This window comes from Aethalodelphis obliquidens, unplaced genomic scaffold (genome assembly GCF_003676395.1).
Source record: "Aethalodelphis obliquidens isolate GAN/ISIS:26980383/991018 unplaced genomic scaffold, ASM367639v1 scaffold1, whole genome shotgun sequence".
In the NCBI taxonomy this organism is placed as follows: domain Eukaryota; kingdom Metazoa; phylum Chordata; class Mammalia; order Artiodactyla; family Delphinidae; genus Aethalodelphis; species Aethalodelphis obliquidens.
This window is the reverse complement of record NW_020837945.1, coordinates 59451316-59466971: the sequence shown is the minus strand read 5'-3', so window position 1 is coordinate 59466971 and position 15656 is coordinate 59451316. Positions and strand designations below refer to the sequence as shown.

Genomic DNA, 15656 nt, shown 5'->3' with positions numbered 1-15656 from the left:
ACTAGGTCTTACTCTTCCTTTTGATTAATTTATATAGCCACTGCTGACTGAATCAGATTTTTAAAAGGCACTATAATAATTAACCTGAATCTAAAGAAATGCAAGATGTGATGAAACTGAATATCTAAGCTGTTTCCTTTTCTAGGCTAAAATTTAAAGGCCTGATGCCTAACCTCTTCCTCCTCTCCTGCAATTGGCTAAAGTAAATATGCACATTTATCTCATTTAACCTGCCTTAGAAGTGCTTTTTCATTCCCAGGCTTTTTTTTTTTTTTGAGAGCTAAAAGCACTGTTGTCACATAAAACTGCTTTCTGCACAGCACTGGAACCATACCACTTCCATGAAGTTCACCAAAACTCACCTTGACAACCACTGGGATCATCAAGCATTAAGAAGACAGGGGAGTTTTTTTGTTTTCAAAAGCCAATGGGCTAGAAGTTGAGTTATAGCCCAGACCTGAGAGGTGAGATCTGTCCCCCTCCTGGAAGTGACCTCTAGGCCCTTGATGCCAGATTGTGTCTGAAGTCACAATATCTTTTCTCTTCTCTTCCCTGCTCTACGTCTCCTTTCCTATCATTTCCGTATTCCTACAGTCCTTCATTTCATTTCTTGAAATATTTTTAAAAGACTGCTTTTCTGAAAACCATGTTCCAATTTAGCTGCTGGACAGAGAAAGGATGCAGGAATCTCTTCTGGCCAGCAGAGGGCGCACTTGCCCTAGACCATCAGTCACCTCCTGGGGCTTTCTTAGGACTTTATTGTGACTGGAGTGTGAAGCTAGGGTCTGCCATTGATGACCCGGAAGAGGATTAAGTGTTTCAAGTGGCATTTCATCTGTAACTCAACTCTACTGAAATCTAAAAGGTACCCTTCCCTCCTGAAAACAGTTAAAGTGTGGTAGGGCTCTCGGCAAAAAGCTACAGCCTCCGTCTACTTCCACTTGCCCGGACAAAGGTTGATCCTGTGGTTGGACGGCAGTGAGTAAATGTTGATTTTAAACAACTAGTGAGTCAACTCCCCTGGCCACGTTGCTGTTTCTCTGGAAAGAAGGGAAGTGAATTTTACGAGGCACCATATGTTCACCTGTAGCACAGCACTTCACTAAATGGCATTTTGGAGAAAATACTTAGTCTTCAACACACACCTGTATAGAAAAGATGAGCCTCATTCCTTCCGATCTGACCATAGCTTTACCTCAAGTCCAGTCAGAGAACGGTGAATCTGCTTCTCCTCGCCCACTGTACACTGTGTCCCTCTTGGACTAAACAGTTACCACGCATCTGCATTAATGAAAACACAACTGAGAGTCAATATTTAAAAAGACAAAATTAGAAACATTTGCTACCTTTTCCAGACTTCTCCTCGATGGATCTGAAAACATCACAAGTGGCTGTTTCTTCAAATACTCAGACTGAATCCTAACATCTAAAGAGAATGCTGACTCATACATGACTAAGCTGTAGGTTACAGGGAAGACTAAACATTTATTTAGACATTACAGTGTTTATTTTTACAGAGATATGTTGCCACAGATTATTGATTCTGGAAGGTTTGTTAATGCTTACAGTACTATACACATCTTAGTCTAGTCTCACGGGCATCTTGGGAAAACGTTTCCTTTAGCACCAGATCCAGCCACTGTCACGGGTGGCTGCAGCCTCTGATCGCACGGCCCTGGCCCTTCTCTTGCAGTCACTGTGCCTAGGAGTCCTCCTTCCACGGGCTTCTCTGTGGGCCTTCTGCAGGGGCCCAGGCAGCGGCGGAGGGTCTAAGGGACGGGCTGCCTCCTCAGTCTGTGCTGCTCTTTCCCGGTTGACTCCGGTTCCGTTGCGGCTTCTTTGCTTCCCACCTCAGACCTCAGTGGGGAGGATTCCCTATGTCTCTCCAGAATTATAAAAACATATACATTTATTTACAAGTGCATAAATATATAAATATGGCTATTATAGAAAAATAAATACCAATTTTCTCTCTTTTTTAAAGAAACAACAATATATAGTGTCTTTCTGGGATATCAGCTTCTGCCTAAATTGTAGGAGGTGGTATTTCAAAAGACATGTGAACCGGTGGGCTGGGGGAGAGCCGCATCCCAAGTTCCTGCCCTACGTAGGCCCCCATGGGGTGCTGGGGACACCAGTCTCCTCTCCCCGCAGGGCAGGAGTCAGGACTGGCCACCTCTTCAACCGGTACGAGGCCCAAGCAGCACCGGGACCCTGAGGGGAGAGAAAAGTGGGAAACGTTAGAATCCAGACTGACCAGGAACTAGTGCTCAGCAGTACTGGGTCACCCTCTCTCTGGGCTCTCTCTGGGAGCTGGTTACTGGCTTTAGAGGAAGGACAGAGACCTACAACCACAAAAAGGACAATTACACTCCCTCTAAGTATGGGCCACTTCTTACCCACGTCCCACCTGCACATTTCAGTGGTGAAAGCGTGGAGACCCTCATGCATCTACCCTATAACCAGGGGCAGATGACGTCACTGAGCCCAGGAACCGTGCAAGAAAGTTCTGCTCTCTCCAGGTGTGGGCTGCTAGTACACCCTTCTGCTATGCTTTCTGGCCATGAGCATCTCACTCACAACTCGTGCCCCCCGATGGAGGGAGTCCCGTGTAGATGCTACTGGGGTCTGGCTCTAGGAGGTACCTGTCTTAGAATTTCATCTCCCAGGGTCTGGGAGCTGCATGTGACCTGGAAGCCACACCGTGGAGGCTATAAGAAACAGCAGCTAATTCTCTGAACCAGCCTGTGCCCAACCAGGTATCAAAAAGATGGGCACAAAGAAGGACAGTGGGCTGGGCGCGCTGTGCATCGAGTCCCTAGGAGGGAAAGTTCTCTGGAAGCACAGAGTTCTGATGATGTGAGAACCTGGCTTAATGATGGATGCAACCTCATTCCTTAATTAAGAGACAAGACCCAGCAAAGCAAGGTACTTCGGAGTGATTAGAGAGTGCCTCTTAGTGTGATGAGAGGCGGCGGGAATTGGTGAGTGGCCTTGAGATGCTGAGACCAAAAGGGCTTCTTTCCCTGAAATGGAGAAGTGCCCGTTCTCTCAGCCTTTGAGGACAGAGCTTGCCATGTTGGACCCACCTGACACTCCCTGCAGATGTGCTGGGCCTTCAGCAGGGAAGGAGGTGGCCAGCTCCCCTTTGCACCCCCATCTCAGATATACAAGCTGTGGACGGTCTTTACCAGACACCGCCTTCAGGGACTGTTCTCACCCCGCCTGCACGTCACTCCCGGGTCGTGGACGCCTACACCTCACCTCATCCCCAGCCTGTTCAACCGCCCGCCCTGCCCTCAGCACTGACCTGGGTGAGAAAGAGGGTCCCACGTGGCTTCCAGCCCAGGACCCTGGGGTACACGCCTCATGCCGGGCTGGCCCGTGGCTGCTGGCTGCCCCTGGAGGTGGTGGCAGTCCTGCTGAGGCTGGAGCAGCTGGCAAGCTGAGTCATCGGGCAGCGTGTATAAGAGCGAGCCCTCGTCCGGGTTCGACTTGGGAGCCCTGCGTGCACAAAACCAGGCGGAGGGGTGAGGCAGGGGCAGCGTGGGCCTGGATCCCACTGCCCTGGATACTCCCGTCTGGGGCAGCAGAGCTGGGCAGGGCTCAGGCGGGGCAGGGGCTGCTCCCCTTTGGACATCAAAAGGTGCCACACCATCGCTTCCACAGGCAATTCTAGTCTCCTTCCATGCGACTCCACGCGCGTCCTGAGTACATGAGAGGACGTGGGGCCTATGGGCAGAGCCAGCTGGGTGGGGCTGCTCTGGCCTGAGAAGTGAGGGAGGAATTGCTGAGCAGAAAAGGCATCATAACTGCAAACACAACAACTGACCCCCTTAGGCTAAGAGTCCAGGGGAGGGCTTCCCTGGTGGCGCAATGGTTGAGAGTCCGCCTGCCGATGCAGGAGACACGGGTTCGTGCCCCGGTCCGGGAAGATCCCACATGCCGCGGTGCGGCTGGACCCGTGAGCCATGGCCGCTGAGCCTGCGCGTCGTGCGTCTGGAGCCTGTGCTCCGCAACGGGAGAGGCCACAGCAGTGAGAGGCCCGCGTACCGAGGAAAAAAAAAAAAAAAAAGTCCAGGGGAGCAGTTTGTCAGATGAGGGGATCGTGAGTGAAGCACTTGTGCTCACCTCTCAGTGATCCATGCTGGGTTTGAGGAACTAGTGAGAGCGAGCGCTGGGGCTCAGGGGTGGAAGGCAGGGAGGGGCCTGGGTACCTGGGAATCTGGTGACTGGGGGGGTCACGTCCACTGCCAAGAACGGTCTGCCTCAGCGTGCTGTCGGTGTCATCCTGCTGCTCAAACGAGGAACGAGAAGGTCACGTCAGAGAGTCCAGGTAACTTCCCCATTCGTTGTTCAGCAGGCCCAGCAGCCCGGGATTAGAGGCTAGAAGGGAGGGAGCCTCAGGAGGTGGCCCGGCCACGCCCTCCATGGTGACCCATCCCTGTATGCCCACACTCCCAGAACTACGTTACCTGCTGAAGCTCCCCTGGGCGGCGCTGCTGAGGCTTCATGCCTGGGTAGCCCATGGCAGCTGCAGGGCAGGCCGTGTTCACATGTACCCCATTGGTACAGGCCCGTCCGCTGGTGCCACTGAGGTAGGGCTGCCCATTGGCTCGGTGGCCTGGGAGCCCTCCCAGTGGTACCATAGTGTATTGGCAGGAGGAGGGCAGAAGGGCACTTCGAGGAAAACCCAGGTCTGTTGTATGTTCTGGAAGAACAGAAGGATAGAGCTACGCTTAGGTCAAGGAGGCCTGGGACAGCTTGAAAAAGTCCCACGTGAATCTCAGAAAACTCCTGAGGACTTAAAGGTCAAATGAGGTAGGCGGGGAGTTGACATCGCGCCAGGGTAGAGAATATTCTTTCTCTCGGAAAATTCTTCCTGTCTCCCACTTCTTCCTAACATCTAGACTTTTTTTTTTGTTTTTTGCAGTAGGGAGAGGAGACACAGGACCAGGATTTGGGAGAATGAAGTGGCAAGTTAACACAAGGAACAATATTTAAATGAAGCAAGTTGACCAGATGTGTTACCGTCTGAAGCAGAAATCAGTGGATAAATCAGATTAACCTAGGATTAGGGGGAAAGCTCGAGGGAGCCACAGACCTAGAGAGGCGGGAAGAGGCAGGGTCAACTGAAAGTATGAGTACGTGGTCAGAGCTTGAGACAGTAAAAGAAAACAGAGCCAGCTAAGTACTGAGCTCCAGGGATGCAGAGAACACAGACCGACTCCCCACTTCATCCTCTCCATCTGCCAACATCTATGAGCCGAAGGGAAGGCCCCATCTGTGAGCGTTCTCCGACTCTCTCCAAGCCCTCTGGGGGACCCACCAGGAACTTGAGCTCCCATGTGTGAAGCAGGGCGCCTGGGATCCTGCCCTGGGCAGAGGCCTCCTTAGGAACTGGGAGACCCCTCCTCCCCTCACCCCCGCCCCAGGCTCCTTCCCCTTGGTGTTGAGGACGGTCACTCACTCACTTTGCTTAGACCAGGCCCTCCACAAGCAGAAGGGGATGAAGGCAACGATGATGAGGACGATGGAGCCCAGGACGACCCCGACGATCAGGTAGGGCAGGTCGCTGGAGCGGGCCACCATGGCCCCTGTGCCCACCGGCCGCTCTATGGTTTCATGGGGTGGTAGCTGTGGCGGGGCCAGAGTTGGGGGTGGGAGTCGACCAGGCTGGCCAGAAGACTTCCGGGCTGTTAATTGGGACAAAACTCACGTCAGCCTCTATTTCTTTGACATTTCCTTTCATGAAAAATAGGAAAACAATATCCTGATTCCATGGGTGTGAGAAGCTGGGTCAAACTTGTAAGACAGGGCCTTCGGATGAGTGTGGTGTCCAAGCTCAGCGTGAAACTGACCTCTAAGGTGAAATTGGGCGTCGCTGAAGACACTTGAGCCTTATACTTCAAAAACACCCTGAGATATTTGTGGACCAAGCACTAGGGGCAGACTGGGTCTTTGGGGGCAGAAGTGGTATAGGGGTTTTCTAGAAGCATAGCTGGGGAACTTCTGGAAGAAAATATAAGAAGTACCTGAAAGCAGAAAGAACTGGGAATGGAAGAACTTCCCCGTGAATTTGCTATTCCTGGGTGCACCGAGAGATATGAAGTCCTAGGTCTGAGCTGGGGTGCAGAGCAGGGAGACGGGGTTCGGGGCTCACTAGGACTGACAGTGCTAGAGAAATGCCAATCCGAAAGTTTACGAGGTGGCAACCTCGGCATCTGGCTTTTGCCGTTATCAGGATGTATCTGACATCGTTAACTCCTTTTCGCAGCCGTCCTCCCCCATGACTTTCTGATACTACAGTCTTCTGGGTTTCCCGTAACCTCTCTGCCGCTGCTGCTTACATTTCTCTCTTCCTGCCCTTTTCTTCCTGTCTTTGCCTCAGACACTGAGAAGTCTTCTAGTCCCTCTCAGACTACACTCTGTCTTCTTCCCTCTATTCCCGTGATCTCAGCCTACATCCCAGTGACCGCCAAATACCCTTACCCAGGGTCCACCCTGGGCAGGAGACCTGCTTCCCTCACGGGACACTTGCATTTCAACGTCTCAGAAGAATCAGACTCAGGTACGCCTCCAAGTGGTTCACGTTGTTCCTTTCTTGTGGAAGCGAGTTCCCCGCTGGCTTTTCCCCTTTTCGATAGATGGCATGACCACCTGTGTGTTTCTTCAAGTTCAAAACCTCAAGGTTTACGCTGAACTCCTTTCACTCTCTCCCAGCCTCAACACACTATCAGTCCCTGGTCCTCCCTACGCTCCCTCACAAAAGAGGCTCAAACCCACCCCTTCTCTTCACCTTTCCTTCGCGGCCCCCGTTCTCTCCCCTCAGCCCATTCCTGCATAGTCACCAGTGACCCTTCCTGACAAACAAATCTAACGACGACCCCTCTCCACCTCACAGCCCACAGGGTCCCTGATGCCCGTGGCCTCTTCCCTGAGCACTGCCCTCTCTCGTCCTTCCAGTGCCACATCCTCCCGCCATGTGGAGCTACGTGAAGGCTTGTCCTATGCCCCAGGCCACTGCCTCCACCCTGCTGAAGGTTCAGTCCTTCCAGAAGACCAATGTGAAGGCTGTGTGAAGTCTCTGTTCTTTGCCCCGGGCACTCTGCGTGTCCCCTGACACAGGAATGCTGGCTGTGTGTGCATCTGCCCCTCACTGTATGTGACAGAAGAGGGCAGGAAGGGCACACAGGAGACAGAATGTTGCCGTGACAGGAAAATGGATCGTTTTCTTGGCTCTATCCCTGTTCCTCTGGGATCTTCTCCTGATTACATTTTTTTGCAATACACCTTTCAGTATTTGCAAAATGGAAATGATATCTATCCACTTGACCGATGTGCAAAATTCAAGTTATTATATGAATGTATTTAACGTGTTTTAGTGCAGGGAAAGAGTCTGGGCTTGTAGTTGGACAAACTTGGCCCAAAGTGTGCTCCACCGCTAACCAGCTGTGTGACCTTGGTCAAGGTATAACATGTCCTGATGCTCAGTTTCTTTCTTTTCCCGTGGGGTTGTAGTTAAATTAAGTAAACTAACCAATGTGAGTACCAAATGTTACTGTAGGAATAAAGTGTTTATAGAAAGCTCCCAACTTAAGAGTGGGTTCTAACGCACGAGTTCACGTGTGGGTTAATTCCCAAGCTCCATGAGACCGTCATGATGGCAGCCCACTCGTACTTAATACGGAGCACAGGCAGAGGAAGAGAAGGGTTAAGATGACAAAGTTTGGGGATACTTGGAAAATAAGGAGTCATTCTGGAGAAGAGATACCCAGCATGGCACACAGAGCAGTGACGTTGCCCTAGTCTGCTGGGGGGAGAGCAAGAGGAGATCAGAGAACCCAAAGAGATCACCTTTGGTTTCACAGATCATCACGTTGCTGAACTCACTCTCCCCTCCTTCGTTGAAGCACTGCATCTTAATGTCATAGGAGGTCTCCGGCTGCAGGTGGCTGATGGAGTGCCAGTATCTATCCCCTGGGAAAGACAGAGAGAGAGTCAGCGTGATGATTATGCATGTGGCTTGCTTGGCCCCCACTGGAGGCAATGTTCTAGGTGCCCACCATGTTCCTGTTGTCCCATCACCATGGAACGAAGCATGTGGGTTTATGAACTCAATGACCCCAAGTGTGTCCAGAAAGAGCCAACGATGTGGGGCAGGCCAGCCCACGTTTTCTACTTTCACCAACTCCTAGAGCCCCTTGCCAACAGAGGAAACTATCTCACACACGTGTTTCTCACCTTCCACCATATCCTTCTTGTAGTCACTATCATTGTCACTGTCCGTGGGTCGGTAATAGATATAAAAGCCATGGATTGGGGTGTTGTTGTTACTTGCTGGAATATACTACAGGGAAGAAAGAAGAAACAAGTTGACAATGGAGCAGAGAAATCATCGTGTGATCAAAACCACTGGGGGATGGAAACTTTACCCTGGCCTAGAGTTTAAAACTCACTGGAGACCCTGACCAGGGGTTGGGCCTGGGCCTTCAGGGTGGGGACATAAAGTCCAGGACGCTGGAACACCAGAGAATTCCCGGGCCCAGGGAATATTAATTGGCGTGCACGTTCCTGAAGGTATCCATATCAACACCAAGACCCGACCCCACACAACTGCCTGCAGGCTCCAGTGCCAAACACCTCACACCAAACAACCAGCAAGACAGGAACACAGGCCCACCCATCAGTAGATAGGCTACCTAAAGTTGTACTAAGTTCACAGACACCCCAAAACAGACCATCTGATGCAGCCCTGCCCATCAAGAGGGAAAAGACTCAACTCCACCCAAAAGAGCACGGGCACCAGGTACTCCCACCAGGAACCCTGCACAAGCCCCTGGACCAACCTCACCCAGCAGGGAGCAGTCAACAGAAACAAGAAGAACTACGACCCTGCAGCCTGCAGAAAGAAGACCATAAACAAAGTAGGTTAGACAAAATGAAACGACAGAGAAATACTCTGCAGACAAAGGAGCAAGGTAAACTCCCACAAGACCAAATAAATGAAGAGGAAATAGGCAAGCTGTCTGAAAAAGAATTCAGAGCAATGATAATAAAGATGATCCAAGATCTAGGAAATAGAATGGGGAAAATACAAGAAACATTTAACAAGGACCTGCAAGAACTAAAGAAGAAACAAACAGTGATGAACCACATAATAACTGAAATGAAAAATACATATGAAGCAATCAACAGCAGAATAACCAAGGCAGAAGAACGAATAAGTGAGCTGGAAGATACAATGGTGGAGTTAACTGCCAAGGAACAGAAGAAAGAAAAAAGAATGAAAAGAATTGAGGACAGTCTAAGAGACCTCTGGGACAACATCGAACACACCAACATTCGAATTATAGGGGTCCCAGAAGAAGACGAGGAAGGGAAAGGGCCGAGAAAATATTCGAAGAGATTATAGTTGAAAACTTCCCTAACATGGGAGAAGAAATAGTCAACCAAGTCTAGGAAGCACAGAGTTCCATACAAGATAAACCCAAGGAGAAACACACCGAGACACATGTTAATCAAACTAACAAAAATTAAATACAAAGAAAAAATATTAAAAGCAGCAAGGGAAAAGCAACAAATAACCTACAAGGGAATCCCCATAAGGTTATCAGCTGATTTTTCAGCAGAAAATTTGCAGGCCAGAAGGGAATGGCAGGACATATTTAAAGCGATGAAAGGGAAAAACCTACAACCAAGATTACTCTACCCAGCAAGGATCTCATTCAGATTCGATGGAGAAATCAAAAGCTTTACAGACAAGCAAAAGCTAAGAGAATTCAGCACCACCAAACCAGCTTTACAACAAATGCTAAAGGAACTTCTCTGGGAGGGAAACACAAGAAAAGAAAAAGACCTACAAGAATAAACCCAAAACAATTAAGAAAATGGGAATAGGAATTACCTTAATTCCTATAATTACCTTAAATGTAAATGGATTAAATGCCCCAACCAAAAGACAGACTGGCTGAATGGATACAAAAACAAGATCTATATATATGCTGTCTGCAAGAGACCCACTTCAGACCTAGTGACACATACAGACTGAAAGTGAGGGGATGGAAAAGGATATTCCATGCAAATGGGAATCAAAAAAGCTGGAGTAGCAATACTCATGTCAAACAAGATAGACTTTAAAATAAAGACTACTACAAGAGACAAGGAAGGACACTACATAATGATCAAAGGATCAATCCAAGAAGAAGATATAACAATTGTAAATACCTATGCTCCCAACATAGGAGCACCTCAATACATAAGCAAATGCTAACAGCCATAAAAGGAGAAATCGACAGTAACACAATAATAGTGGGGGACTTTAACCCTCCACTTACACCAATGGACAGATCATACAAAATGAAAATAAATAAGGAAACACAAGCTTTAAATGACACATTAGACAAGATGGGCTTAACTGATATTTATAGGACATTCCACCCGAAAGTGGCAGAATACACTTTCTTCTCAAGTGCTCATGGAACATTCTCCAGGATAGATCACATCTTGGGTCACCAATCAAGCCTCAGTAAATTTAAGAAAACTGAAATCACAGTCAGCATCTTTTCCAACCACAATGCTCTGAGATTAGAAATCAATTACAAGAAAAAAACTGTAAAAAATACAAACACATGGAGGCTAAACAATACGCTACTAAATAACCAAGAGATAACTGAAGAAATCAAAGAGGAAATCAAAAAATACCTAGAAACAAATGACAATGAAAAGGCGATGACCCAAAATCTATGGGATGCAGCAAAAGCTGTTCTAAGAGGGACGTTTATAGCAATACAGTCTTACCTCAAGAAACATCTCAAATAAACAACCTAACCTTACACCTAAAGCAACTAGAGAAAGAAGAACAAACAAAACCCAAAGTTAGTAGAAGGAAAGAAATCATAAAGCTCAGATCAGAAATAAAAAGAAGTGAAGGAAACGATAGCAAAGATCGATAAAACTAGAAGCTGGTTCTTTGAGAAGAAAAACAAAATTGATAAACCTTTAGCCAGACTCATCAAGAAAAAAAGGGAGAGGACTCAAATCAGTAAAATTAGAAATGAAATGGAGAAGTTACAACTGACACCATAGAAATACAAAGAATCATAAGAGAGTACTACAAGCAACTATATGCCAATAAAATGGACAACCTGGATGAAATGGACAAATTCTTAGAAAAGTGCAACCTTCCAAGACTGAACCAAGAAGAAACAGAAAATATGAACAGACCAATCACAAGTAATAAAATTGAAACTGTGATTAAAAGCCTTCCAACAAGCAAAAGTTCAGGACCAGATGGCTTCACAGGTGAATTCCATAAGACATTTAAAGGAAGAGTTAACACCTATCCTTCTCAAACTCTTCCAAAAAATTGCAGAGGATGGAACACTCCCAAACTCATTCTATGAGACTACCATCATCCATCCTGATAACCAAAATCAGACAAAGATATCACAAAACAAGAAAACTACAGGCCAGTATCACTGATGAACACAGACGCAAAAATCTTCAACAAAATACTAGTGAACAGAATCTGACAGCACATTAAAAGGATCATACACCATGATCAAATGGGGTTTATCCCAGGGATGCAAGGATTCTCCAATATATGCAAATCAATCAGTGTGCTACACCACATAATTAAATTAAAGAATAAAAACCATATGATCATCTCAATAGATGCAGAAAAAGCTTTCAACAAAATTGAGTACTGATTTATGATAAAAAAAAAAACTCTTCAGAAAGTGGGTATAGAGGGAACCTACCTCAACATAATAAAGGCCATATATGACAATCCCACAGTAAACATTATTCTCAATGGTGAAAAGTTGAAAGCGTTTCCTCTAAGATCAGAACAAGACAAGGGTGTCCACTCTCGCCACTATTATTCAACATAGTTTTGGAAGTCCTAGCCAAGGCAATCAGAGAAGAAAAAGAAATAAAAGAATCCAAATTGGAAAAGAAGAAGTAAAACGGTCACTGTTTGCAGATGACATGATACTATACATAGAAAATCCTAAAGATGCCACCAGACAACTACTAGAGCTAATCAATGAATTTGGTAAAGTTGCAGGATACAAAATTAATACACAGAAATCTCTTGCATTCCTATACACTAACAATGCAAAGGCAGAAAGAGAAATTAAGGAAACAATCCCATTTACCACTGCAACAAAAAGAATAAAATACCTAGGAATAAACCTACCTAAGGAGGCAAAAGACCTGTACTCAGAGAACTATAAAACACTGATGAAAGAAATCAAAGATGACATAAACAGATGGAGAGATATATACCATGTTCTTGGATTGGAAGAATCAATATTGTGAAAATGACTATACTACCCAAAGCAATCTAGAGATTCAATGCAATCCCTATCAAATTACCAGTGGCATTTTTTATAGAACTAGAACAAAAAATTTTACAATTTGTTAGGAAATACAAAATACCCCGAATAGCCAAAGCAATCTTAAGAACAGTGAAGCTGGAGGAATCAGGCTCCCTGACTTCAGGCTATACTACAAAGCTACGGTATTCACGTACTGGCACAAAAACAGAAATATAGATCAATGGAACGGGACAGAAAGCCCAGAGATAAACCCATGCACCTATGCTCACCTAATCTATGAGAAAGGAGGTAAGAATATACAATGGAGAAAAGACAGCCTCTTCAATAAGCAGTGCTGGGAAAACTGGACAGCTACATGTAAGAGAATGAAATTAGAACATTCCCTAACACCATACACAAAAATAAACTCAAAATGGATTAAAAACCTAAATGTAAGACCAGACGCTATAAAACTCTTAGAGGAAAATATAGGCAGAACACTCTATGATATAAATCACAGCAAGATCCTTTTTGACCCACCTCCTAGAGAAATGGAAATAAAAACAAAAATAAACAAATGGGACCTAATGAAACGTCAAAGCTTTTGAACAGCAAAGGAAACCATAAACAAGACCAAAAGACAACCCTCAAAATGGGAGAAAATATTTGCAAACGAAGCAACTGACAAAGGATTAATCTCCAAAATATACAAGCAGCTCATGCAGCTCAATATCAAAAAAACAAACAACCCAATCCAAAAATGGGCAGAAGACCTAAATAGACATTTCTCCAAAGGAGACATACAGATGGCCAACAAACACATGAAAAGATGCTCAACATCACTAATTATTAGGGAAATGCAAATCAAAACTACAATGAGGTATCACCTTACACTGGTCAGAATGGCTGATTCTCAATAGAAATAGAGACATAGATGTAGAGAACAAATGTATGGATACCACGGGGGAAAGGGGTGGGAGGGAGGAATTGGGAGATTGGGATTGACACATATACATTACTGATGCTATGTATAAAATAGACAACTGATGGGAACATATTGTATAGCACAGGGAACTCTACCTAATGCACTGTGGTAACCTAAATGGGAAGGAAGTCCAAAAGGGAGGGGATATCTTTGTGTGTATGGCTGATTCGTTTTGTTGTGCAGTGGAGGCTAACACAACATTGTAAAGCAACCATACTCCAATAAAAATTAGTAAAAAATTCACTGGAGACCCTGACAAACATTTCTGATGATCTCCCCAAGGCTCTCTGGACAGTGCTGTAGCGATCACTCATTATTTTATTTAGCCTAGGAGTCCCTAACTTTTGGAGACAAGAAACAAATGGTCATTTCTTCAAAGACTTAAGTCCCGTCTGAAGTTTCCCGGGTATTGTGAGGTTGAGTCCCTCTGGCCCAATTCCCAGGTACGAAGGTGGAGGAACACTTAAAGGGGTAGCAGCCTAGGATGAGCCAAGGGAGAAAGGTGATCCCTTCCTGCCCGGGCTGCAGCGTCCAGCTCCCACCTAACATGGAGCTCAGCACCGTCTTCCGCTGCTGGCTGCGCCAGGCCACTTACCATCCACTTGAGCATGATGGTGGTCTCGTTGACGGCATCGGTGAAGGTGATGTAAGGGCCTGCCACGGGCCTCTCGTACACACGGCCGCTGTAGCCTGACACAGCATAGGGCCGAGAGGGGGCGCTGGGCTCGCTCTCCCCCAGCATGTTCAGAGCCCGGACTCGGAACTTGTAGGAGGTGCCTGGGGAGAGACACTCACTGAACCTGGGGGCTGGGAGACACCATCTCCCTCCCCTTCAGCCCATCCAGGCTCAGGACCTGGAGGGATCTTTTGGGCAGCCCTTCCCCAAAAGCAAGCCCCAAAGGACTTAAGCACTCCTACCCTCATTAGAAAGGAGCCACACAGAGAAAAGGGAACCCTCTTGCACTGTCGGTGGGAATATAAATTGGTATAACTGCTATGGAGAACAGTATGGAGGTTCCTTAAAAAACTAAAAATAGAGCTATACCATATGATCCTGCAATCCCACTCCTGGGCATATATCCAGAGAAAACCATGGTCCGAAAGGATACATGCACCCCAATGTTCACTGCAGCACTGGTTACAATAGCCAAGATGTGGAAGCAATCTAAATGTCCATTGACAGAGGAATGGATAAAGAAGATGTGGTACTTATATACAATGGAATATTACTCAGCCATAAAAAAGAATGAAATAATGCCATTTGCCCCAACATGGATGGACCTAGAGATTGCCACACTGAGTGAAGTTAAGTCAGAGAAAGACAAATATCATATGGTATCCCTTATATGTGGAATCTAAAAAAAAAAAAAAGATACAAATGAACTTACTTACAAAACAGAAACAGACTGACAAGGGGGGGAAGGGTGGGGCGGGGGAGGGATAGTTAGGGAGTTTGGGATTGACGTGTACACACTGCTGTATTTAAAATGGATAACCAACAAGGACCTACTGTATAGCACAGGGAACTCGGCTCAATGGTATGTGGCAGCCTGGATGGGAGGGGAGTCTGAGGGAGAATGGAAAGATGTATATGTATGGCTGAGTCACTTTGCTGTGCACCTGAAACTATCACTACATTGTTAATTGGCTATACTCCAATATAAAATAAAAAGTTTTAAAAAAAATATTATGTAACCTGAACGGGAAAAGAATCTGAAAAAGGATATAACTGTGCTGTACACCTGAAACTAACAAACCATTGTTAATCAACTCTACTCCAATATAAAATAAAAAGTTAAAAAAAAAAAGGACGCACCACACAGGAGGTGGCTTGGGACCAATCATGGAGAGAGGGAGGGAGAAGGAAGGCCTTGTGGGACTGAGGTAACACAACCAAGAGTGGCCACAGGAGCCTGGTGGTGGGTGGACGACAAGCAGAGAGAAGACCCCCCAAAGCTTCCCTTCTCCTCCAGGGGGCCGGGGGCAGCCGGGGGACCAGGGAGGGCAGTGGCCAGGGCCCTACCTTTCTCTAGGCCTGTGATCTCCACCGAGAGTCGGGAGGGAGGGATGGCGCTGGTGGCCAGAATCCAGTCCCCCACTTTCTTCAGCTTCTTGTACTCCACTCGGAAGGACTGGATGGGGAAGCCGCCATTCCCACGTGGAATCCAGGTCACATACACTGAGGTCTCAGAGGCCATGGAGATAGTGGGCCTGTCTGGAGCTTCTGGGGCTGCAGGAGACCATACCCAAGGGAGGAAGGAAGTGGGAGGAAAGGACATGATGAGAAGATGGTTGCAATGTGACTAGACCTGGCCTGTTCCTGATGGGGGCCAGCTTCACCCCACAGC

The 15656-nt window shown here is 46.8% G+C and overlaps 1 protein-coding gene across 9 annotated transcripts in view; it reads right to left on the bottom strand.

Annotated features, from left to right (window-relative positions):
* Nucleotides 1-261: 261 nt before the first annotated feature.
* BOC (BOC cell adhesion associated, oncogene regulated) overlaps nt 262-15656 on the bottom strand; it is a 241596-nt gene continuing 226201 nt past the window's right edge. For 8 of the 9 annotated variants that reach the window (XM_027104803.1, XM_027104813.1, XM_027104795.1 and 5 more), the window contains 9 exons: nt 15332-15538; nt 13904-14085; nt 8245-8350; nt 7858-7980; nt 5475-5696; nt 4476-4711; nt 4218-4294; nt 3311-3504; nt 262-2214 (listed from right to left, as the gene is read on the bottom strand). In XM_027104803.1, coding sequence (XP_026960604.1) covers nt 2027-2214; nt 3311-3504; nt 4218-4294; nt 4476-4711; nt 5475-5696; nt 7858-7980; nt 8245-8350; nt 13904-14085; nt 15332-15538 — 1535 coding nt within the window. In that variant the 3' untranslated portion in view covers nt 262-2026. Of the gene's footprint in view, nt 2215-3310; nt 3505-4217; nt 4387-4475; nt 4712-5474; nt 5697-7857; nt 7981-8244; nt 8351-13903; nt 14086-15331; nt 15539-15656 lie in introns of those variants that run through there. The other variant, XR_003432498.1, reaches the window with a different exon arrangement.